This window comes from Scyliorhinus torazame, chromosome 7 (assembly GCF_047496885.1).
Source record: "Scyliorhinus torazame isolate Kashiwa2021f chromosome 7, sScyTor2.1, whole genome shotgun sequence".
Taxonomy (NCBI): domain Eukaryota; kingdom Metazoa; phylum Chordata; class Chondrichthyes; order Carcharhiniformes; family Scyliorhinidae; genus Scyliorhinus; species Scyliorhinus torazame.
In genome coordinates this window covers 91,409,343-91,433,223 of record NC_092713.1, presented here as the reverse complement: position 1 = coordinate 91,433,223, position 23,881 = coordinate 91,409,343, and the positions used below count along the sequence as shown (strand labels likewise).

Sequence of the window (23,881 nt, the reverse complement as noted above, 5' to 3'; positions counted from 1 at the left end):
ATCCAGTCTTTTCTAGCTATATCTATGCATATATTAGGAATTAGGCACACAGTCACAAATACATTCACCGACTACATGGCCCCCTTGCATTAAGCCCTGGCCAACACACCCTCCCATAGCTGCTTAACATTAATCCCTAGAAGTAGCACCCACGTTAGGAGTGGGTAATCTAAAAATCTTTTTTTTTTTTTTAATGAGCTTTAGTCATTTTTAATGGAAGGAGTGATGCTGAAAAGTTGATAATCCTATCCGACACATTCTCCTCTCTTTCCCCCAAACACACACCTCCCCCTCATACAAAAACCTCTCTCACGCTCCCCCTGCGCAAGCAGCCCCTCTCATGCACCGAGGCCTGAGTGTCGCTGCTGACTTCTGACTCTCCACTTTCTTCTCGTCTACTGTTCCTGCTAGCTCATCGTTGATCTTTGGCATTTTCCTGCGCCTTTATGCCCAGCAACAGTGAGGCTGAATAAATCAAATGGGCCAATCGGAGCAAGGCCTCTCAAAATGCTGATGGACGAAATTCTCAGTCTATGAGCATCCAGGGTTCCAAGAGGTATTGGTCTATTTGTTTATTCAAAAAATCTGTGCTGCAACTTGGCGTTTGCCGGTTGCGAGGCAGCTGCCAGCATCACTGACCCTGGTGGTTTGCAGACCCCAGTTTGGGAACACCTGCACTTATGCATCACAGGAAAAAGGTTGCAAAGAGCTATTTAATGCAATGTGACAGGACATGCCAAATAAATCAGCACTCTCACTATACAGTGCCAGGCATTTTGATCATTTGCCTAAGACATTCAGTGTTGTTAACATTACTGAGCCCTGGCGTGAAGGAGTTATCTTGTGTAAAGGTTGAGTGGTTAGGCCTATACTCATTGGATTTAGAAGACGAGAGGTGATCTTATTAAAACATACAAGATTCTGAGGGGACACAGTGGTTAGCACTACTACATCACCGCTCCAGGGACCCGGGTTCAATTCCGGCCTTGGGTGCCTGTCTGTGGAGTTTCCTCAGGGTGCTCTGGTTTCCTCCCACAGTCCAAATTCACCAGGTTAGGTGAATTCGCCACGCTAAATTGCCCCTTAGTGCCCAAAGGGTTAGGTGGGGTTGCTGGGTTACAGGAATAGGTTGGAGGCGTGGGCTTAAGTAGGATGCTCTTTCCGAGGGCTGTTGCAGCCTTCATGGGCCGAATGACATCCTGCACTGTAAATTTTGTGATTTACAGGATAACTGCTGAATGGATGATTCATTATGGGGCAATCTAGAACTGGGGGGGGAGCAGACACTGTTTGAAGATATGGGGTGTTCCATTCAATATGGAAACGAGGAGTAATTTCTTCTCTCTGGCTTTAGCGTTTTGGGGAACAGGTGGAAAGTGTTGTTAAGGCCACATCTGTTCAGTCGTGCTCTTACTGAATGGTGGAGCAGGCTCCAGAGACTGAATGGCCTACTCTTAATTCTTGGGTTCTTCTGTATCACCCCACTACCAATACCCTAGGCATTGCTGTTGACCAGAAACTGAAATTGATCCGCCACAATGATACTGTGGTTACAAGAGTAGGTCAGCGGCTGGGAACTTTGTAGCAGGTAACTCACCTGATTCCCTAAAGTTTGTCCACCATCTATAAGACAAAAATCAGGAGTGTGATGGGATACTCTCTACTTGCCTGGATGAGTGCAGCTCCAACAATAATCAAGAAATCTGATACCATCCAGGACAGAGCAGCTCGCTTGAGTGGCATTCCATCTCCTCAACTATTCAGTCCCTCTGACTCAATGACAGAAGTGTGTACTACATACAAGGTGCACTGAAACTGATAATCGAATCTCCTTGGTCAAACCCACAACATCTAGCACCTTAAGCACAAGGGTTAGTAGGTGCATCTACATGTTCCGCACCAAACCATGTACATGCTGTCTTGGAATCATTTTGCTATTCTTTCACAGTTGCTGGGTCAAAATGCTTGGACTCCCTCCCAACAGCACTGTGAGTGTACCTACTACAGCACATTGACTGCCGTAGTTCAAGAAAACAGCTCACCAGCCGTCTGGAGGACAATTTGGGATGGGTAACAAATCTGGCCTTGCCACTGATGCTAACATTCCATGAAAGAATTAAAAAGTTGATACGTAATCTCCAACTGCCTGTGTCCTTAGCGTTGCACAGTACCTATTGCATTTGTGGGAGTCCAATGATTATTGTTTCCATGCCCTGCTGAAAAGTCAACCAATAACTGGGCTATAAATTCTGTTATTACTGTAAATGAAACATTTTAAAGAAAAGTGGCAAACATAAAATGTAACTTATCTGGGAAAGTGATTAATTTGTCAGTGGATATCGAAATCTAATTATTGTGAGGTAGGTATCTTGTATCATGAAGTTTCCACTTGCTTATTCCTGATGTGTTCACGTGAGACTTTAATAAGTGGAACACATTTTAAATTGTATCTGCTTTGAACCTATAAAGACTTGAGTACAATTTGAAATCGTATAGGCTTTGCTTCCTTCAGCCTAGTCCTTTTTTTGCTCTTCTGTGAGGTGGTATGAAACTTGACACCATCTGAGTAAATTTGCGAACCAGTGATTTGTGTCATCCATGCTTCTCTAGTGACAAATGTAAATTCTCCAAAACCAGTGCAGAGGAGAAAATTACCATTACAGCAAATGGGAAGCATTGAGGTAGAAACTTTGAATAAAGGATTTTATCAGGAATTTGTGCTAAGAGCTGGAAATAAGTGTAGTATTTCATAAGTATAGAATCTTCAATTTATCTTGAGTTCTGCAGTGATTGGTATGTTTTTATTTCCAAAGTACACTGGTAATAAATAGTTTGTATTTCCATGTAGTAATGTTTATTTTTGTGTTCAGGTTACAGCAGATCAGCTTTTAAAACTCATCACTCAAGTTGATCCAAAGTAAGTTAGAAATTTATTTTTATTGTTGATTTTTTTTTTTTCTAAACACCCCAGTGTGTTAGGTCATTACGACTCACAATTTAAAACTTTGTCCTTCATTCCTCTCTACATCTCTTGCCCAAACATTTAAATATGTGTTCCCAGTTGTAAGATCAGACAATAACAACAGCTTTTCATCTGTCATGCTTGTATGTCTCCCATCAAGTTTCCCCTCCTGCTGCTTTGCTCCAAGGAGAATGACCCCAACTTTCCAAACCTAATCCCTGCACCCTCTTAAAGGATCCCTACATTCAGACTGGATGGCGTTGAGCAGCTTGTATGGCCCACTAATAGTTCTATCAAAGCACACGTGCTTGAAAAGGACAAACATCAATGTTTGTTTAGTGAATGGGGACACATGTCCCAGCCAGATGGCCAGAAGACAGCACTGTTCAAACTTGTTAGCAGGAGCATGATGTGGTCAATTTGGAAACTTAATGCTATTTAGCTTCTAAAGAAGTAACTTGATGTTCTCAATCTGTTTACTGTTTGGAGAATCTTCCCTAGCTAATTAAGCGAAGGTGCTGCAACGAAACAACAGCTTTATTGTTTTATCCTGCCTTCCTTTTCAAGTGTTTGTGAGTTAAAAGCTACATGTAATCCTTATTCGGATCAGATTTTCCAAAAATAAGTTTTGGCTTGAGAGCTGCACAGTGTATGCATTCTTTTCCTCAGGTTAAACCATGCAGCTGGTGCCATTGTGAGTCCAGCCCTGAAATCTGACACCTCTTCAAAGGATATCGAAGAAGCAATGAAGAGAGTTAAAGAAGCACAGTCACTGATCTCAGCAGCTATAGAAACTGGTAATATATTAATATTTGATTATATCTGATATTAGTAATTTATATAGCTTAGATGTAAAATAGGAAATTAAGGTGCTGTAGAGCCACATTTGCCGTGTGTTCAGTTTTGTATAATAGAGTCGTATCCATATTGTGCTCATTATATGGAAATGGTTTGATATACAAGTACTTGGTGTAGTAACAATGAACAATACAGCACAGGAACAGGCCCTTTGGCCCTCCAAGCCTGTACCGGTTGTGATACCAGCCTTTGCCAAAACCCTCAGCACTTCCTTGTGCCGTATCCCTCTATCTATACCCATCCTATCCACGTGTTTGTCAAGATGCCTTTTGAACGTCGTAATGTATCTGCTTCCACAATCTCTCCAGGTAACGTGTTCAAGGCATTCGCCGCCCTCTGCGTAAAAAGCCTGTCTCGTACATCTCCTCTAAACTTTGACCCTCGGACCTTAAACCTATGCCCACTGGTAACTGACCCCTCCACCCTGGGAAAGAGTGCCTGCCCATCCACTCTATCCATGTTCCTCAAATCTTGTAGACCTCTATCAGGTCACCCTTCAACCTCTGTCTTTCTAATGAAAACAGTCCGAGTCTATTCAGCCTCTCCATATAGCTAACATCCAGACCAGGCAGCATCCTGGTAAACCACCTCTGCACCCACTCAAGCCTCCATATCCTTCTGGTAGTGTGGCGACCAGAATTGTGCACAATATTCCAAGTGCAGATGTACCAAGATTCTGTACAACTGTAGCATGACTTACCAATTTTTATACTCTATGCCCCATCTAATGAAGGCAAGCATTCCGTATACTTTATTGACTACCTTGTCCACATGTGTTGCCACCTTCAAAGATCTGTGGACCTGCACACCCAGATCTCTGACTTTCTATATTCCTAAGAGTGTTGCAATTTACAGTATATTTCCCCTCTTATGTTAGACCTAGCAAAATGCATTACCTCACATTTGTCCAGATTAAACTCCATTTGCCATTTCTCTGCCCAAGTCTCCAACCTATCTATGTCCTGCTGCATCTTCTGACAATCCTCAACACTATCTTCCACTCCACCAACCTTGGTGTCATTCGCGAACTTGCTAATCACGTTTTGATTGTGCTTTTGGTAAATTGATCAACAATTCTTTCAATTAAATTAATTTTAATCATCAAAGCTCTCTTGATAGTAATAACTATAGGTGCATTACTGGTCAGTACAGTAAGTTAATTTCTTGTATATTTCAGTAGAGTGATTAGATAACTGAAAGTGACAGGTAGTCAATATTTTGACAACTAACCGCTCTCTTTAATCCACTATGTTGGCATAGGCATTTCAGGTTTCTGTTTTGTGAATGGAACTACAGCCAATTGATAACAATAACACACTTAGTTAATGTCAACAGCAATGCAACAAAAATGACACTTCATAATTTCCAAGTAATTCCATGCTTTTTGGCAGAGTCGTCATTTAAAATTTAGCAAGTGATGTAAAACAAAAACTAAGTTCTTATCATGCAAAGAGTCAACACTTTGGATTATTTCAGGTATTGGTTTACCCTTTTTCTTAACTCACTAATACAAATCAATGTGCTTTCTCTTCACTGTAGCCACAGTTTTTAAGTTGAATTAATGTGTTTCTGTTGTCAAAGCAAAACAGCAATGGCTTTGAATATATTTTTGTTACTTTTGAATTCTACCAATACTTTGGCTTTCTTATTTCAGACAAAAAGGATGACAAAAGGAAACATTCTCGATCGAGGTCTCGTTCGCGTAGGCGACGGTCGCGTTCCCGGTCAAGGCATAGGTGAGAATAAGGGAAATGTTCCCATTTCATTTGAGGATTTTGTTGGAAATGGGTGATGGTTTGGATAAGCGATTTGACATCTTGTAGTAATGCAAGAAATTTTATGCAATTTGCTTTGTCAGTTTACTGAAATTCATGCTGAAAATTCAACTTTCTACCAACAAATCCATTTCCCTACTGATGTGCAAAATTAGAAACGTTCGCCCTGCAAAGGGCCTATTTTCAATAATACACCGATCAAGTATGATGTTGGTGGCAGGGAAGCTTGCGTAGGACGATGGAGTGCATAGGTGGACAGGGGTGGGGAAGAGGGTGTGTAGGGGAATAAGATATTGATGTATTTTACGGACACTTGTTAGATTTGCTTGGGCATTACTGAGAGGATGCAGGCAATATTGAGGCTTGGGTGCAGAAATGAACTGGCCAGCAGTCATAGGAACATAAAACAGTGAGTCCTGCGTTGAGTTTCAGGAGCACAGGAGGAATTTAAAGAAGCAAGACTTCATAGGTAGTAATCTCTGGTTATTGTCAATGCCACACTCTAGTGAGTATAAAAATAGTTGCTAAGAAAGTAGAGGGGCAGAGAAGAAGGCATGGGGATAGATTAGTGGCTAACAGGAAAGATAGCTCTGATTTTTTTTATACAGATGTACAAATAGTGAAAGGAAGAATGGGACATAAAAGAGATATCCTTGTGGACGGAGATGGCACAGTACTCGTACTTCTGAAGATGGGAGCATCTGTCAATTTAGAGTGCAGGAGGAGATAATTACAGTATCAGATTCAAAAACAGGAAGTTGTTAAATAATTCCTCAAAAGTAGAATAGTTGTCTGATCTGGACAGGATGTATCCTAGGTTACTGAGGGAAGAAAGAGTGTAAATTGGACCGGTTCTGGCCACAATTCTCTAGTTCCCCATAGATGAGTGATGGCAAGCTGACTGAAGGATTTCATGTGTCATACCCCTGTCTTTAAAATGAAGTAATTCTGCAACTGCAGGGTACAAGAGGGTAGCCAGAGAAAGGGTTGGTCCATTCAAGGATATTGGAGGGAATCTATGTATGGAACCAGAGGAAATGGGAGAGATACTAAATGAATACTTTGCCATTGTATTCACCAAAGCGAAGGTCTTGGTGGATGAGGATTATAGGGTAGAGTGTGTTGATACTCTGAATCATGTTGATATTAATAAAGAGGTGTTGGGCATCTTAAAAAGCATTAAAGTATGCAAGTCCCCAGGGCCTGTTGGGATTTACCCCAGAATACTGAGGCAGGCAAGGGAGGAAATTGCTGGGGCCTTGACAGTAATCTTTGGCTACTCTCCAGTGCTCTGGAACTTTACCTGTAGCCAATGAGGATACAATGTTGCTCCATTGTTTAAGAAGGGTAGCAGGGATAATCCAGGAAATTATAGGTCAGTGTGCCTTACGTCAGTGGTAGGGAAATTATTGGAAAAGATTCGTAGAGATAGGATTTACTCACATTTGGAAACAAATGGACTTATTAGTAATGGGCAGCATGGTTTTGTGAAGGGGAGGTTGTGTCTCACTAATTTGATCGAGTTTTCAAGGAAGTGACAAAGATGATAGATGAGGGAAAGGCAGTAGATGATGTATACATGGACTTCAGTAAAGCCTTTGACAAGGTACCTCATGGTAGATTGGTACAAAAGGTGAAGTCACATGGAATCAGAGGAGAGCTGGCAAGTTGGATACAGAACTGGCTTGGGCACAGAAGACAGAGGGTAGCAGTAGAAGGGTGCTTTTCTGAATGGAAGGGTGTGACTAGCGGCGTTCCCTGGGGCCTTTGTTCGTGGTGTATATAAATGATTTGGAAGAAAATGTAGCTGGTCTGATTAGCAAGTTCACAGACGACACAAAAATTGGTGGAGTAGTGGATAGTGAAGAGGATTGTCAGAGGATACAGCAGGATATAAATTGGTTGGAGTCTTGGGTGGAGAAATGGCAGATGGGGTTTAATCTGAACAAGTGTGAGGCAATGCACTTTGCAAGGTCCAATGCATGTAGGAATTACACAATAAATGGTGGAACTCTTGCGAGTACTGAAAGTGGCAACGCATTTGGATAAGGTGGTCAAGAAGGCAAATGGCATTCTGGCCTTCATCAGTCGAGGCATTGAATATAAAAATTGGCACGTCATGTTGCAGCTGTACAGGACCTTAGTTAGGCCTCATTTGGAATATTGTGTACAATTCTGGTCGCCACACTACCAGAAGGATGTGGATGACTTGGAGAAGTTACAGATGCGGTTTACTAGGCTGTTGCCTGGTATGGAGGGCATTAGCTATGAGGAGAGGTTAGATAAACTCTGGATAGTCAGATGGTCTTTCCTAGGGTAGGAGAGTCAAGTACATGGGCAAGTTTTCTTTTTACACAGAGGCTGGTAAATATATGCGACACGCTGCCTGAGGAGGTGGTGGGAACGGGTACGATAGCAGCATTTAAGGGTCACCTAGACAAACATGAATAGGGTAAGGGGCATCTGGATAAATATATGAATAGGGTGGGAATGAAAGGATACGGTCTCTGTAAGTGCATAATGTTTTAGTTTAGGCAGGTACCATGATTGGCGCAGGCTTGGAGGGCCAAAGGGCCTGTTCCTGTGCTGTTTTGTTCTTCATACAGACCACTGAGTCTATGATGGTGGGGAAACAAAGAGATTGTAATCTAGAATACAATTAATTCGCATTTTGAAAAGCACGAGCTTAAAAACAAGTTCTTTGAAGCAACAGTGAGGATTGATGAGGATAGCATACTGCATATTATGATTATGGATTTTCAAATGAGCACAAAATAAATTTGTTAGCAAAATTGAAACCCGTAGCATTAAAAGGATTAACAGCATGGGTACAAAATTGGCTACTGGACAAAAAACAGTAGTGGTGAATGGTTGTTTCTCTGACTGGGTGAAGTACATACTGGTGTCCCCCAGAAATGCTGTTTTTAAATGTATATTCATGATCTGGACTTGGCTATAAAGGGCATTTTGGTGGTAAGAATGAGCGGAGACATTTCGGCCCATCGAGTGCACCGACCCACTTAAGCCCTCGCTTCCACCCTATCCCCATAACCCCTCCTAACGTTTTGGGTCACTAAGGGCAATTTATCATGGCCAATCCACCTAACCTGCACGTCTTTTAGTTTGACATCTGTTTCCATTCTTTCACTGAACCCCCAGCTCCACTAGAATATGTTTTGTACTCTAGTTATAATTAAGAACGGTTCACTTGGAAGTCCTTTCATAGGACCGCATCCTGCCTAACAGCCTTTTCTGTCACGCATGTTTGAAGTTCACACTGCAAAGTTTAACCCATTTGTAAGGTTCAGTATGTGCTTTATAATTTGTTTTAAGCAGTGGTTTCTACTTTCCAGCTACTTCCGTCTTGACCCATTCTTTTAACCACAAGTTGTGTTGTTAAATGATGGTGATATTAGGTTTATTTGTACTTGACACAGCCTGTGTTTTTAATAGGCGTTCCAGGAGCAGATCTAGAAGGCGTTCGCATTCAAAATCTAGGAGCAGGCGACGATCACGAAGTCCAAGACGAAGACGATCGCGCTCAAGAGAACGCAGGAGATCTAGAAGTATATCGAAGTCGAGGTTTGTAGCAGATTTGTTTGAATTTTTGATGTTTGTGTACGCATTTTGTTTCGATTCTTCTGTTTCTGTCACTGAATTAACATGGATTTTAAAGGGATTCTTTGTATAGTTGAACTGTTGGTGCAAGTTATAGAACCATTTAGCATTAATTTTATGTTTCCTGAATACATTTGTAGGGAAAAAAAGAAGGAAGAGAAAAAAAGATCAAAAACACCCCCCAAAAGCTACAGCACAGCCAGGCGGTCTCGCAGTCCTAGCAGGTATGCATTCAAGAAAAATGCGAGCGGATATGTAGAGTAGAGAGAATGAGGACAGGGTTGTATTTCTTTCTCCAGCCTCCCATCATTCAGTAGACCACTAAAGCATTTTTAGAGATTCAAATGGAAAATAAGAAAATTGAGGGCAAGGTCTTGTATTGCTCAATGGCAAATACCTTTGAAGCCGTTTAGCGTGTATCAACATCTATTGTCCAGTTGGAAACAGAATTTTAATATATTTGTCTGTTGTACATTTGATGGAAATTGCCATTTTTTTTGCGGTTACAGGAGTCTTTGTGTTCATAGCATCCTTCGTGCAGAAGGTCATTCAACCCATTGAATCTGCACCGACCCTCCGAAAGAGCACCCTACCTCGACCCAATATCCTGCCCCATCCCCTCAACCCAACTGGACACCCTACCTCGGCCCAATCTTCCAGCACATCCCCGCAACCCCACCTCACTGAGGGGGAGTTGCAGGGATGGAGCCCAAATGGAGAGTGAAATTTACTTGGAAACTGGGCTGCTGATGTTAGTTCCTGTTATTTTTCCTTAGAACTTAACCGTTTGCTATTTTTATAGCAAGGTTTGTCTTTTCAAAATGGTTGTTGCATGAACTTTGACAGTTTTAAAAGTATGAACTGTGGAAACCAAGGAGGTCAATGGAAATAGTTGTTTTCTGCTTTTATGTGATACTTCATACAAGTGCAGGATTATTATGCAACTGAAATGGAATGCTATAATTAAAATGTTCCCATTGACAGAGATAGAGAGCGAGAAAGAGAACGAAGGCGTAGAAGAAGTAGGACTGTTTCAAGGTCCCCAAAGAAGTCAAGATCACCCAAGCGTAAACTGTCACGATCACCATCCCCAAGAAGGTAATTGTTTGAGACCTGGACTTTATTTTAAATTACTCTGTTAATGAACTGTTCATGAAAATATATTTTAATGAACATTTATAATTTTTAGCATACTGCACAAGTTTCCAGGATCAATTCTGTTCTGAATAGAACACCAGTGTGCGTGCACTTTGGCTCAAGTGGTAGCATTGTTGATTTAGTTAGAAGTTTCTGAATTGTTGTAGCATTTCAGCTTGTGATGTAGGCTGACACTTTAGTTCAGTATTATGTTTTCCAATGAAAGATTAAACCAAAGCCTTAACCTATTTGCTTTTCCTGTCCCCTCTCCTCATTTCTTTTTCCACAAAGAAAAACATTAAGCTTTTCCTTGTCTGAAGTAGATGATGTTGACCAACTTTATTTTTCAGGCACAAGAAAGAAAAGAAAAAGGACAAAGACCGAGACCGAAGCAGAGAAGTGGAGGAAAGGGAGAGATCATCTAGCAAAAAGAAAAAGAGCAAAGACAAAGAGCGAGAGAAGGAGAGGGAGAAAAAAGCAGAGGGTGAAAAGGGAGATGTGAAGGTAAATCAGAAAGTGTACAGAATATTAGAAAAGGTATAATCTCCTTCCGTAAATTTGTACTGGCTTGAATTATTACTGTTCTGTGGGAGCGTGAGGTTCTAAATTTCAGTTGGGTCGTTTTGATTTATTGAATTGGACAATGGTATTCAAAGTTTCCTACTTTATGCAGGTTACACGAGATTATGATGAAGAGGAACAAGGATATGACAGTGAAAAAGAAAGGAAGGAAGAGCAGAGAGTTTCTGAATCTGGAGTGTCCCCAAAACTGAAAGAGTTAGCACAACCAAACGACAAAGAAAGTACAGATGTTGTTAAAGAGTCAAAGGTCAATGGCGATGACCACCATGAAGAAGACATGGACATGAGTGAATAAATTTAGTGAAAGCTGATTTATATTCCTAATGTGAAGTGATTATTTTTAGCAGTGCTTTCTGTCAGAATTGAAGTGTCGCCCTTCTGTTATATTTTCTACAATTAGAAAGTGGTGACCTTGGCACCTGCCTTGTTTAACACAGTTTGTGAAAGAGGTGGACAGATGACTTGGTTCAGGAAGTGAAACTGCACTTCTAATAACATCAGATTGGTGTGCCAGTAAGAAGCTTTTTCTGAAATGTATACAGGGATCTCCTTGACAAGAGTAGGAACCTCAGTAATGTGTAATATTTGTCTAAAGATACTCAACCAATACTGATGTAGATAGTTACATATCCTATGAGCCTTGTGACTGTAGATTTGAATTCATGTAGTTCACTGTTTATTTGGCTTTCTTAGTTTTAAGTGGCTTTGTCTGCTTTTGTATGTAGCTCTAATAAATAACGTACTTTGATATTCCCTGCTTTATCACTCGTGTATTGCACATTTTTCAAAGAGGTGGGCATCTGCACAAACTGGATTTAATGTGCAGCGTCTAAGGAAAATAGTTTTCTTTACCTTGATACTGACAAGTCTGTCAGTTTAGCAATTTTGGCTGCAGTATGTGCCATGGTCTTGTACAGTTTATGAAAACCATTTCTGTTTTACATGTGAGCTTTGATAATAAAAGCTATTTTAAAGCCTGTTATAGATCCTATTCTTTTTGTTTGGAACTTCTTTAGACAGGCGTTCAAGAAGGTGTTCAATGTTTTGTAAAAACTTGAATTCAAATGCATCGGATGTGTGATGGAATATAATTTGTGAATCTGCTGTGAAGTGGATTGCGATTTTCATATTTAAACCAGTTATAAATAAAGATAATACAAATTTAATTAAGTTTCTTACCCCATTTTGTTGGTTTCAAAGCTGCACTGGAGCAGCTTAACAGCCTAGTCTGGCCAACCGACTTTGAAAGCCACTTTCAATGCTGATTCTCTGCTTTCTGTCTTTCCTAGAGGTGTAAACAAATAGTTCGGTACAGTTTTGACTTTGTGCATTTTGGAAGATATCACCTGCCAGATTCTATTCGCACATGCTCACTTCCAGTAAGTGACAACTGGAGCGTTTTCTCAACCCACATTAGGTGCCAGTTGTTGCTTCATGTTTGGAGTTGAGAACACTATATAAACCAGTGATTGAATCTGGACCATTGCTGGTCTGTATTCAGTTGTAAGTGGCTGATATACTAGGGGAGCTTGCGGATCATTTTAATTAGCATTGAGAATTGTATTTTGTAGGGACTGAAGTAAGTTGTGTTCAAGAAAGGAGGGGTCCATAAAGAAGGAAACTAAATATAAGCTAGGTAGTTAACGCCTTGCATTGGGGAAATGTTAGAATCCATTATTAAATTAGTAGCAGCGGGACATTGTTTTGTGATTTGAATCAGTCGGGTCAATATAGCTTTGAGAGGAGGGAATTGTGTTTGACTAATTGTAGAGTTTAACAAGAGTCATTAACTGGGAACCAGTATCTGTTGTGTACCTGAACTTTGAAAGGCATCCAGTAAGGTGCCGGGTAAAAGGTTACTACACAAGATGAGAGCTTAGGGGGCTGGGGTGATACACAAGATGAGAGCTTAGTGGGCTGGGGTGATTTTTTTTTTTTTTAGCATGGGTAGAGGGCTGGCTAACAGGATAAAGTCCAGAAAAATTACCCATTTTCTCAATGATAGACTTAACTATAGAAGTGTGACATGTCAGTGCTAGGGTCCCATCTACTTATACTCCTATTAATGACTTGGATGAAGGGAACAACTGTGTTGTAGCTAAATTTGCTGATTATATGAAGCTAGGTAGGAAAGCAAGTTAAGGAGGATATAAATTACAGATTACTTGAGTGCCCAAAAAGTTGACAATCTTTTATTGTCACAAGTATGAAGTTACTGTGAAAAGACCCTAGTCGCCACATTCCGGCGCCTGTTCAGGTAAGCCGGTTTTGGAATTGAACCCGCGCTGCTGGCCTTGTTCTGCATTACAAACCAGCTGTCTAGCCCACTGAGCTAAACCGGCCTTATAGTGAAGTATAATGTTGGAAAATAAGATCCCCTGCAGGAATGCAGAATACTTAGACGGCAGAGGGACCAAGTGTCCTTGTACATGAGTCACATGCTGTAATTGGGCGGTGGGTTGAATGTTTGTCCTTATTGTAAGGGAGTTGTATATAAGTCTTAGTGCAACTATGGACCTTGGTGAGACCAGACCTGGAGTACAGTTTTGGTCACCTAACTTTTATCGGAAGCATTTTAAAGAAGGCTAATCCCTGTGATGGACATTTTGAGGGAATATTGAGCAGTTGGACCTATAGTCTTTGGAGTTTAGAAAAATGAGAGGTGATTTTATTGAAACCTAGGAATCGGAGAATAGATGCTGAGGGTGTTCCTCCTTCAGAGGAATCTAAAACGAGGGCAGTTTCAAAATCCATTTAAGATGGAGATGAACATATTCTGAGGGTTGGTAATGTCCCAGCGAACATTGAAGGCTGGGTTATCGAATATATTGAGTCAGCATGGTAGCACAGTGGTTAGCACTCTTCACAACGCCAGGGACCTGGGTTTGATTTCCAGCTTGGGTCACTGGGCGGAGTCTGCACGTTCTCCCCGTATCTGCATGGGCTTCCGGTTTCCTCCCAAAAGTCGCGCAAGATGTGCTGTTACGTGATTTGGACATTCTCCCTCTGTGCCCTAGCAGGCACTGTAGTGGCGATTAGGGGACTTTCACAGTAACTTATTATTTATTTTGAGGAGAGTAAGGATATGGGGGCAGGTGACAATCAAATTATTCACGATCTTAGAACAAAATAAATTCAAGGAGCCAAATGCTGTAAATGTACAAAGATGATGGATAGAAATTTCCCAGCCTGGTGGTTTTCCAGGATCACTTTCAGTTGTGATGTTTCCCCAGTGTTTTTTTTATAAAGTATTTTTATTTGACAAATTTTCACAATACAAAAACAACCCCAAACAAACAAAAGAACCCACCCACCTCCCTCAGCAGTCAATGGTAACTCTAAAGTGCATGATGAACAAGCCCCAACAATTGTAGAACCATTCATTCGCCACCCCCTTAGCAGGAACACCACCTTTTCCAGGGGCAGAAACACCACCAGGTCCCCCCCGCCATGCTGAGGCACAAGGTGGAGAAGCTGACTCCACCCCAACAAGACCTACTTACGAGCGGTCAGCGAGGCGAAGGCTAAGACGTTTGCCCCCACATCTGCCTGCAGCTTGGGCTGGTCTGACACCCTGAATGTGGCTTCTAGGGGACTGTGCTCCACATCCACATGCAAGACACCTGAGTTTGTATTAAACAGCTCGGTAGCACAGTGGTTAGCACTGTGGCTTCACAGTGCCAGGGTCCCAGGTTCGATTACCCTCTGGGCCACTGTCTGCAGAGTGCACGTTCTCCCTGTGTCTGCGTGGGTTTCCTCCGGGTGATCTGGTTTCCTTCCAGTCCAAAGATGTGCAGGGTGGGTGTGTTGGACATGCTAAATTGCCCTACAGGGGTAGGGTGGAAGCGAGGCCGTTGCAGACTCGATGGGCCGAATGGCCTCCTTCAGTCTTGCGTTCTAATCTATGTAAACACTGTCCTCCAAAACCTTTCCAACTTCGGGCAGGATCAAAACCAGAACATGGTTCACGGGGCCCCTCCAACATCGATCACCGACATCCTCCATCACCTCGAACAGTGGCTCGTCCATGGGCAGCATGGTAGCATAGTGGTTCGTACTATGGCTTCACAGTGCTAGGGTCCCTGGTTTGATTCCCGGCTTGGGTCACTGCGGAGTCTGAACGTTCTCCCTGAGATGTGCAATTAGATCATTTGGACGTTCTGAATTCTCCCTCTGTACCTGAACAGATGCCGGAATATGGCGACCAGGGACTGTTCCCAGTAACTTAATTGTAGTGTTAATGTAAGCCTATTATGATTTTGTGAGGTGCGTCCTGTACACTATCTTCAGTTGTATCAGCCCAACCTCATTCATGCTCGGGGGGGGGTGTGAGTGATGGCTTCTACAATTGTTGGGGCTTGTTCCCCCTGACCCAGCTTTAAAGTGCTGTCTAAACTGGCTCCAGGCGTGGCCACCGGACTCGCCGAATACTTACCTGGGGCCATCAGGATCAGCATCGTTGCCCGCAGCCCCAACTCCCTACAAGAGCCCACCTCCATCTTTACCCACAGAGCCCCGATCCCCTTCTTGCTCCAGTCCCACACCTTCCCCAGTAATGTCGCTAAAACAAAATCTTGGCTTGCCTTCTCGGAAATATATATATTTTTAAATGAACAGAGAATCAGGGCAGCAGAGTGGTTAGCACTGCTGCCTCACAGCGCCAGGGACCCTGGGTTTGATCTGGCCTTGGGTGACTGGAGTTTGCACATTTTTGCCGTATCTATGGGTTTCCTCCCAAAGATGTGCAGGAACGGTGGATTGGCCATGATCAATGTGTGCGGTTACAGATTGACAGGATGGGGGGAGTACGCCTGGGTACTTTTGGAGAGTCAGTGCAGACTCGATGGGCTGAATTGATGCCTCCTATGCTGTATGATACTATGATTCATTATGCCCAACAGACTTGATGACCCTTTGGGCATCAACCATACTTATATCTTGACATAAAGGCATCTAAGTATCTCTTGATCTATTTTTCATATGTTGGGGGCCCTCTGTGCTTAATTTTATTAACCTTTTGCGTGTAAGCGTTTAGCTCAGATTTTGTTTGACTTTTTAATGCCCTTTTTTAGGTGAAAACTATTTTTTCTCTGGGTCAATATAATTGATAAATTTCAGATAAGTCGCGTCAATCCTCATTTGAGGCTCAGGTGGATAGGGAGGAAAGAGAGGAGTGGCAGCGGCTGGTAGAGGAAATTTTGGAGGTGGATGGAAAGTATGCGGAGAAGCATAGTCCGGATCTTCGGGTGAGGAGAAAGGAATTACAGGCATGGTTTGACCTGTCCACAGGAAAGATAGTTCGGCAGTTGAGGTGGGCGAAGGGGTCTGTGTACGAGTATTGGGAGAACGGCCAGCTCCACCAGCAGGTGGCTGTGAGAGATTGTTTGGGTTCGGGGTGGGGTAGATGAGTTGGTAGTGGCATTGGAGCTGGTGAACAAAGCATTTGAGTACTTTTTATAAAACGTACAGGTCGGGGCCTCCAGAATATTGAGTCAGACATGAGGGAGTTTTGGGGGCGGTTGGAGTATCCTGGAGGTGGAGAGGACAGGGTTGGAAGAGCCAATAGGGATGGAAGAGGTGCTGGTGGCGATTGGGAGGATGCAGTCGGGTAAGGCACCGGATTCGGATGGTATTTTGTAATTCTGGAGAAGCTGGTGTCGCTGTTGGTGGAGATGTTTGAGGATGTGATGGCTAAGGAGGCACTGCCAGAGACAACGAGACAGGAGTGTGGGTCATGTAGGCCAATATCTGCTGAATGTGGTTGCCAAGATTGTGGCTGAGGTGCTGGCGCTTGGGTGGTGTCTCACGAAGGTGATGTGAGCGGATCAGACTGGGTTTGCAAAGGGCAGGGAGTTGTTGAACGTGGGCGGATCAGACGGGGTTTGTAAGGGGCAGGGAGTTGTTGACGGTGTGGCGTATGTTGAATGTGGTGCTTTGTCCAGCCAAAGGGAGGTAGCCGGAGGTGGCGGTAGTGCTGGGTGCGGAGAAAGTGGAGTGGAGTTATTTATTTGTGGTGTTGGAGAGATTTGGGATTGAGCCCAAGTTTGTGGCGTGGGTTAAATTGCTATATAAGGAACCAAAGGCACGAATGAGATGAATTTGGCGTATTTTCCGTTAACATAGGGAATGAGGCAGGGGTGTCCCATGTCCCACCCTCCTGTTTGCGCTGGCGATAGAGCCCTTGGCCATAGCGTTGAGGTGTTTGAATAAATGAAAAGGGATAGTGAGGGAAGGGGGTGCTGAGTGGTGTATAGAGTGCATGTATGCTGATGATCTGGTATTATACATCTTCAACCCGGGATATAATCTTAGGAGATTTGGGGCTTTTTCAGGCTATTAGTTAAATTTGGAAAAGAGCGAGTGTTTTGTGGTATCTTCGGGGGTGGGGGTAGGTTTGAGGGGGTTGCCTTTCGGGTGGCAACTATCCACTTTAGATACTTGGGAGTGTAGGTAGCTCGGGATTGGGCCCGGCTCCGTAAATTGAATTTTATGAATATGGTGGGTAGGGTCAAGGCAAATCTATTGAGGTAGGATAGCCTTCCACTATCGTTGACGGTCAAGATGAACATTTTGCCGTGGTTTTTATTTTTATTTCCTTGCCTGCTGGTTGTTTTGCTGAAAACGTTATGGGGTGGAACGGTTGCTTTTGTTGTGGTGAGGTGGCAAAGATTAGGAGAACGGTGCTTCAGAGAGGGCGACAGTCGGGGGGGGCCTGGCTCTTCCAAACCTGATGGCATTATTGGGTGTGGAACGTGGAGAAGGTGCGGAGCGGGAGCTGGAAGCAGGAGGTAATGTGGGTGAGTATGGAGGTTGGCTCTTGTAAGGTTTTGAGGTTGCGGGTGCTGGCAACGACACCGTCCCTGTTTGCCCCAGGGAAATATTCATGGAACCTAGTGGTGGTGGCCAAGTCTAAAATATGGAGTCAATTTCGGCAGCATTTTAGGTTAGGGTGGGGTTGAACTTGATGTTGATCTGAGGGAACCATGGATTTGAGCCAGCGAGGGTGGGTGCTAGGTTTTGGCGATGGAAGGGGTGATGGGAATGAAAGATGTATTTCTAGAAGGGCGGTTTGCGAGGTTGGGAGAGAGGTTTGAGATCCTGCAGGGTGAGGCTTTCAGGTCTATGCATGTGCGGGATTACGCGATAAAGGTTTTCCCGACTTTTCCAGTGGCATCACCTTCAGAGGGAGTGCTGTCGGTGATGGGCCTGGGGGTCATCTTGGCGATCCATGGGAGGATTTTGGAGGAGTATATGGCATCTCTGGTGGGGGTTAAGGCCAAGTGGGAGGAGGAGTTGGGGATCGAACTGGAGGAGGGGTTGTGATGTGAGGTGCTGTGGCAAGTGAATGCCTCAACCTCGTGCGAGGCTGGGGTTTATACAGCTAAAGGTAGTACATAGAAGGAACCTGATGAAGTTGAGGATCAGCCAGTTGTTTGAAGGCGTGGAGGATACTTGTGAACAATGTGGGAGGGGCACAGCCAATCATGCACATATATTCCGGCCCTGCCCTAAGTTGGAGAACTTTTGGAGTTTGTTCTTCACCATGTCTTGTACGAGGATTTGGAGCCCAGTTCCCTGGGGGCCGTATTTGAAATGTCGGGAGTTGCAGGAGCTGCAAACGGGATCGGTGGCAGATGTTTAAGCCATCGCCTTGCTGATCGCTCGAAGGTGGGTCCTGTTGGGATTGAGGTCATTTGCTTACTTACCTCTGTGGCTGGGGGATCAAATGGAGTCTTTGTATCTGGAAAAGGTGAAATTTGCTTTGAGGGGGGCGAGTGAGGGATTTCACAAGAGATGGGGTTTGTTCGGACGACATTCCAAGGAGCTGTTTACTGTCAGCTGTTAAGAAGTGGGGCAAAGGAGTGTTTGGTTGAGGTTACTGTGGGGGGGGGGGGGGGGGGGCGGGGGGAGGGTTTTGGAGGTTTTTTTTTTTTGCTATGTTGTGAAAATGTTCAAATATCAAAAACCTGAATAAAATATTTTCAAAAATGTCATGTCAGTCCTTTCCGAAGAAACTGTTCAGCTTTCCTTTCTAATGCCTAGTCTCTACACAAAAGGTGAAGGTTTATCATTTTAACCCTAGTTTTTTGCTTAGTCAAGTACCACAGTGCAAAATTGGGTCTGTTTGGCTGCTACCTATATTTTGGGATAGAAATTGATACACAGTGCATGCAAGCTTTTGGGCACAAGTACTATGCACCGTACTGGTGAGGGTGTGTGTTTGCAGTGATAGGCCACCTGGCAATGCTGATTAGAAGCAAGTGCTGCCATTTGAGCTCAACACTCCAGCTAATGCATCCTCATAACCTCACTACCTGAACATGTGCAGTATAGCTTGGACAGTGAACAGAGGACATGCAAGTAGGGACAGCTGCTGGCAGAGGGAGGAGAGAGAAGGCAATCGCTGCCATGCTGGAGTTTTGAGTATTGGTGTTTCAGTAAGAATGTTTTTAAAATCTACCCATGCTGTAGCCTGAGCAAGAATCGCATTAGCAGTGGCTATAAGGTTCCTTTCCAGGTTGGAGCTAGCAATATTTGCAACTTCTTGAAAGTTGCTGTCATCTAATGCGCGTCTATATTTAATGAGAGCTAACTATATCTCATTTGCTTTGATTTTGCCAAGATTGTGCAGGTTACTGTTGACCATGTGCTTTGCAGGTGCTCAATGTCAACTCTGACCCATACTGGAACTGAATGGGATTCCACTCACACTGTCCAATTGGTGTGGCCATAAGGCATTGACACCTGCAAGATTTGCTGCTTAATTCTCCAGCTGCATTTGCACCATTATGGTAAACCAATGGATGAATAATGCATGACTAGGGCTATCTGTAACCATATGACTGGAATGAAATCTATGCATACTTGCGCAGCATGCAAACACGTGAATTGTGATCGAACAGACAATTGTGCAGAATAAGCTTTGCTGCACTTGGCAGAGCAGGTGCCTTAATTTGTCATGGTATGCTGTGCAAAACCTGCTTTCAGGAAGCAACCACTGTCACCATGGTATGATATTCCATCACAGTTGTGCCTAATCGATGTGTAACTCCAAAGCCTGCACACCATCACAGAATTACCAGCTTCTGGGGCAGAATGTTCAACAAAAAAAGGCCAAATTGGGACCTGGTTTGCACAATCACTTGGGTTGGGAAAGCAAAGCCTGATGGGGCCAGCAAGGTTGGCGCCACAGATCATGCGACATCTGTAAATGGCATCCTGATATGGAAAAATAAACTTTGTTTCTCCCCCACCCCATGCTGTCATCAGCACGCACCCCTCTCTTCTTCCCCTCCCCCTACAAGGTGAACCCCTCTTCCCCCAACGGAGAAGGGTTCCCCTAGCACTGTCCAACGTCGGGGCCTTCAGCATAGTCATCACGAGTAGCGATTCGCATGGGTGTTACGTCAGGCTACTGGGGGGAGCATCCCATGTGGCTGAGTGCTACAGTGTAAAGCTGTTATATTTAAATTGATGTAAATTAATACAATCAAGTTGACACCTTTTCTGGACATGAACCTGATTATGTCACCAGCAGGGGGTGGGGAAGATCTCAAACAAATCTCACTGGTGCAAATCTTACAATGTTGCCATAGTATTTATGTGCCTGGTTCATTTCAGTTTCTGTCCGTTGGTAACCCCTATCATTTATATTGATGGTGAGCAATTCAGTGATCAGAATGTATTTGGAGTCAAAGGGCGATAGATTCTCTTGGGCTGGTCACTGCCTGGCACTTACATGGCACAAATGTTACTACTGACAATGGGAGCGAGACAAGTGGGCGCCGGAGAGATGAGTCACCGGGCTAGCAGGAAGCTAGTCAAGGAAGTCCGGTGGGGAGTATGCATACAGCCAGTATATGGCAGGGGTCAGGTTTCAGAGGGTTGTTGTTGCTAGGAGGTTGGGGAAGCTATTCTGCTGACATGGGAGGGATCTAAATTGGTAACAGAGAGGAGGTCAGGGGTGGGAACTGCCGGGAGGGGTGTGGCACATGGGCTGTGGGCGGGCCCAAGAAGGGTTATTACTGACCGGGAAGAGGGGGGGGGGGGGGGGGGGCAGGCAGGTGCCCTCCAACCAGGCTGATCACCTGGAATGTCAGAGGACTATACGGGCCAGTCAAGAGGGTGTGTGTGTTCGCGCATTTGAGGGCTCTAAAGACTGACGTAATCATGCTGTGGGAGACACAGTTGAAAGTGACTGACCAGACCAGACTAAGGAAGGGCTGGATTAGCCAGGTCTTCCACTCGGGCTTAGACTCTTAAGTCCAGGGGGGTGGCAATCATGAGCAATAAACGGATACAATTTGAGGCGGAGGGCACAATTGCAGACAGAGGTAGTAGATTTCTAATGGTCCAGTGAGGGTAGTCTTGGTGAATGTATATGCTCCAAATTGGGGCGATGCTGACTTCATTAAAAGGGTGCTGGGGAAAATCCCAGACTTAAGACTCACGCAAGCTGAGCATGGATGGGGATTTCAACACGGTCCTCGACCCCGGACTAGACCGGTCATGCTCCAGAATGGGTAGGCTCAAAGCGATGGCAAGGGAACTGAAGGGGTTCATGGAGCAGATGGGGGGGTGGGGTAGACCCATGGAGAGCCAGACGGCCAACGGGAAGGAAATATTTGTTCTACTCGCATGTTCACAAAGTATATTCTAGAATCGATTTCTTCATCATGAGCAGGGACTGTAGGCAGGGTAAAAAATACAGAGTACTCGGCGATAACCATCTCGGATCATGCCCCACACTGGGTTGACCTGCAGGTCTGCAAAGGGAGTTACCAACGCCCGCAATGGAGGTTAGACATAGGATTGGTAGCAGATGAGGGGGTGTGCGAGAGATTGCGGACGTGCATGCTGAACTACCTGCAGGTTAATGACACAGAGGAAGTCTCAGCAGTGACCCTGTGGGAGGCGCTGAAGGCAGTGGTAAGGGCAGAGCTGATTTCAATCTGGGCCCACAGAGATAGAATGGACAGAGTGGAAATGGACAGACTGGTCAAGGAGATTCACCGGACAGACGGGGAATACGCAGAGGCCCCGAGGGAGGACCTACTTGGAGATGGACGGAGACTGCAGGCCGAGCTGGGAGTGTTGTCCACGAGCAAAGCCGTGGAACAACTTAGGAAGGCAAAGGGTGTATGAGCATGGGGAGAATGCTTGCGCAGCAACTCAGGAGGAAGGAGGGGACCAGAGAAATAGGCAGGGTAGTGGACGGTATGGGGAACAGAGTGGATGACCTGTCAGGACTGAACAGGGTGTTTCGGGAGTTTTACAGCAAGCTCTATACCTCGGAACACCCTGAGGAGCCGGAGGAGATGAAGTGCTTCCTAGTCGGACTGACCTTCCCAAAAGTGGGCAGGGGGCTAGTAGATGGACTGGGGGCCCCGATTAGAGCTGAGGAAGTATTGGGGGGCTTGAAGGCCATGCAGTCGGGTAAATCCTTGGGCCCGGATGGATACCCAGTGGAGTTCTACAAAAAGTTCTCGGAGATAGTGGTGCCGGTGCTGACTAGGGCATTTAACGAGGCGAGGGACAGAGGGATTCTACCTCCGACGATGTCACAGGCTACCATCTCGCTAATATTAAAATGGGATAAAGACCCGGAAGCGTGTGGGTCATACAGACCAATCTCCCTGATCAACGTCGACGCCAAGCTCCTAGCTAAGGTCCTGGCGCTTAGAATTGAGGACTGTCCCCCGGAGGTGATCGGGGAAGACCAAACAGGGTTTGTTAAAGGCAGACAGCTGGTAGCCAACTTAAGAAGACTATTCAATGTGATCATGAAACCCCCGGAGGGCAGAGAGGTAGAGGCAGTGGTGGCAATGGATGCCGAGAAGGCCTTTGACCGGGTGGAGTGGGACTATTTGTGGGAGGTACTCAGACGGTTCGGGTTTGGAGAGGGCTTTGACGACTGAGTCAGACTATTGTACCAGGCCCCAAAAGCTAGCTTAAGGGCGAATAGGACAACATCAGACTATTTTAGACTGCACCGGGGGACCAGATAAGGATGTCCACTCTTCGCACTGGCTATAGAACCTCTGGCGATTGCCCCGAGAGCTGCGAGGGGGTGGAAGGGAATGATTAGGGGAGGGGTGGAACACAGGGTCTCGCTTTACGCGGACGACCTGCTCCTGTACGTATCGGACCCACTGGCCGGGATGGACAGTATACTGGGAATATTGAGAGAATTTGGCCGGTTTTCAGGGTACAAACTGAACATGACTAAGAGCGAGATGTTTGTAGTGCAGGCGAGGGGCCAGGAGAATAGATTGAAGGGGCTGCCATTTAGGATGGTTGGAGAAAGTTTCCGATACTTGGGGATACAGGTGGTGCGAGACTGGGTAAGGCTGCACAAGCTAAATTTGACTAGAGTGGTGGAACAAATGAAGAGCGAGTTTCGGAGATGGGATGCACTCCCACTATCACTTGCGGGGAGAGTGCAGACGGTAAAGATGACAATCCTCCCAAGATTCCTGTTTATATTTCAGTGCCTCCCGATTTTCAATCCTGCGGTTCTTCAAAAATGTCAACAAGGTTATTATGGGCTTTGTCTGGGCGGGAAAGTCCCCGTGGGTGAAGAAAGCGATGCTTGAGAGGAACCGTAGCGAGGGGGGGCTGGCGCTGCCGAACCTTAGCAACTACTACTGGGCGGCCAACATAGCTATGGTAAGGAGTTGGATGGTGGGTTTGGGGGCGAGTGGAGGCGGCTTCGTGCAGGGACCCCAGTTTGGCAGCCCTGGTCAGGGCTCCCCTACCGCTCCCGCCGGCCAGATACTCCACCAGCCCGGTAGTGGTGGCAGCCCTGTGGATCTGGGGCCAGTGGAGGAAACATGTAGGGGAGGTGGGAGTATTGGTCTGGTCTCCATTATGCGACAACCACCGATTCGCCCCCGGGAGCATGGACGGTGGATTCTGAGCATGGCGGGGGTGGGGAGGATGGGCAAAT

The 23,881-nt window shown here is 44.9% G+C and overlaps 1 protein-coding gene across 5 annotated transcripts in view; it reads left to right on the top strand.

Moving 5' to 3' along the window:
- The window catches only part of srsf11 (serine and arginine rich splicing factor 11), a 54,603-nt gene that overhangs the window by 28,858 nt on the left and 1,864 nt on the right, over positions 1–23,881 (top strand). For 3 of the 5 annotated variants that reach the window (XM_072511045.1, XM_072511048.1, XM_072511047.1), the window contains 8 exons: positions 2,871–2,917; positions 3,632–3,759; positions 5,475–5,556; positions 9,049–9,177; positions 9,354–9,437; positions 10,198–10,311; positions 10,701–10,854; positions 11,024–11,911. In XM_072511045.1, the coding sequence (XP_072367146.1) occupies positions 2,871–2,917; positions 3,632–3,759; positions 5,475–5,556; positions 9,049–9,177; positions 9,354–9,437; positions 10,198–10,311; positions 10,701–10,854; positions 11,024–11,227 (942 nt within the window). In that variant the 3' untranslated portion in view covers positions 11,228–11,911. Of the gene's footprint in view, positions 1–2,870; positions 2,918–3,631; positions 3,760–5,474; positions 5,557–9,048; positions 9,178–9,353; positions 9,438–10,197; positions 10,312–10,700; positions 10,855–11,023; positions 11,912–23,881 lie in introns of those variants that run through there. The other 2 variants (XR_011948193.1, XM_072511046.1) reach the window with 1 other exon arrangement.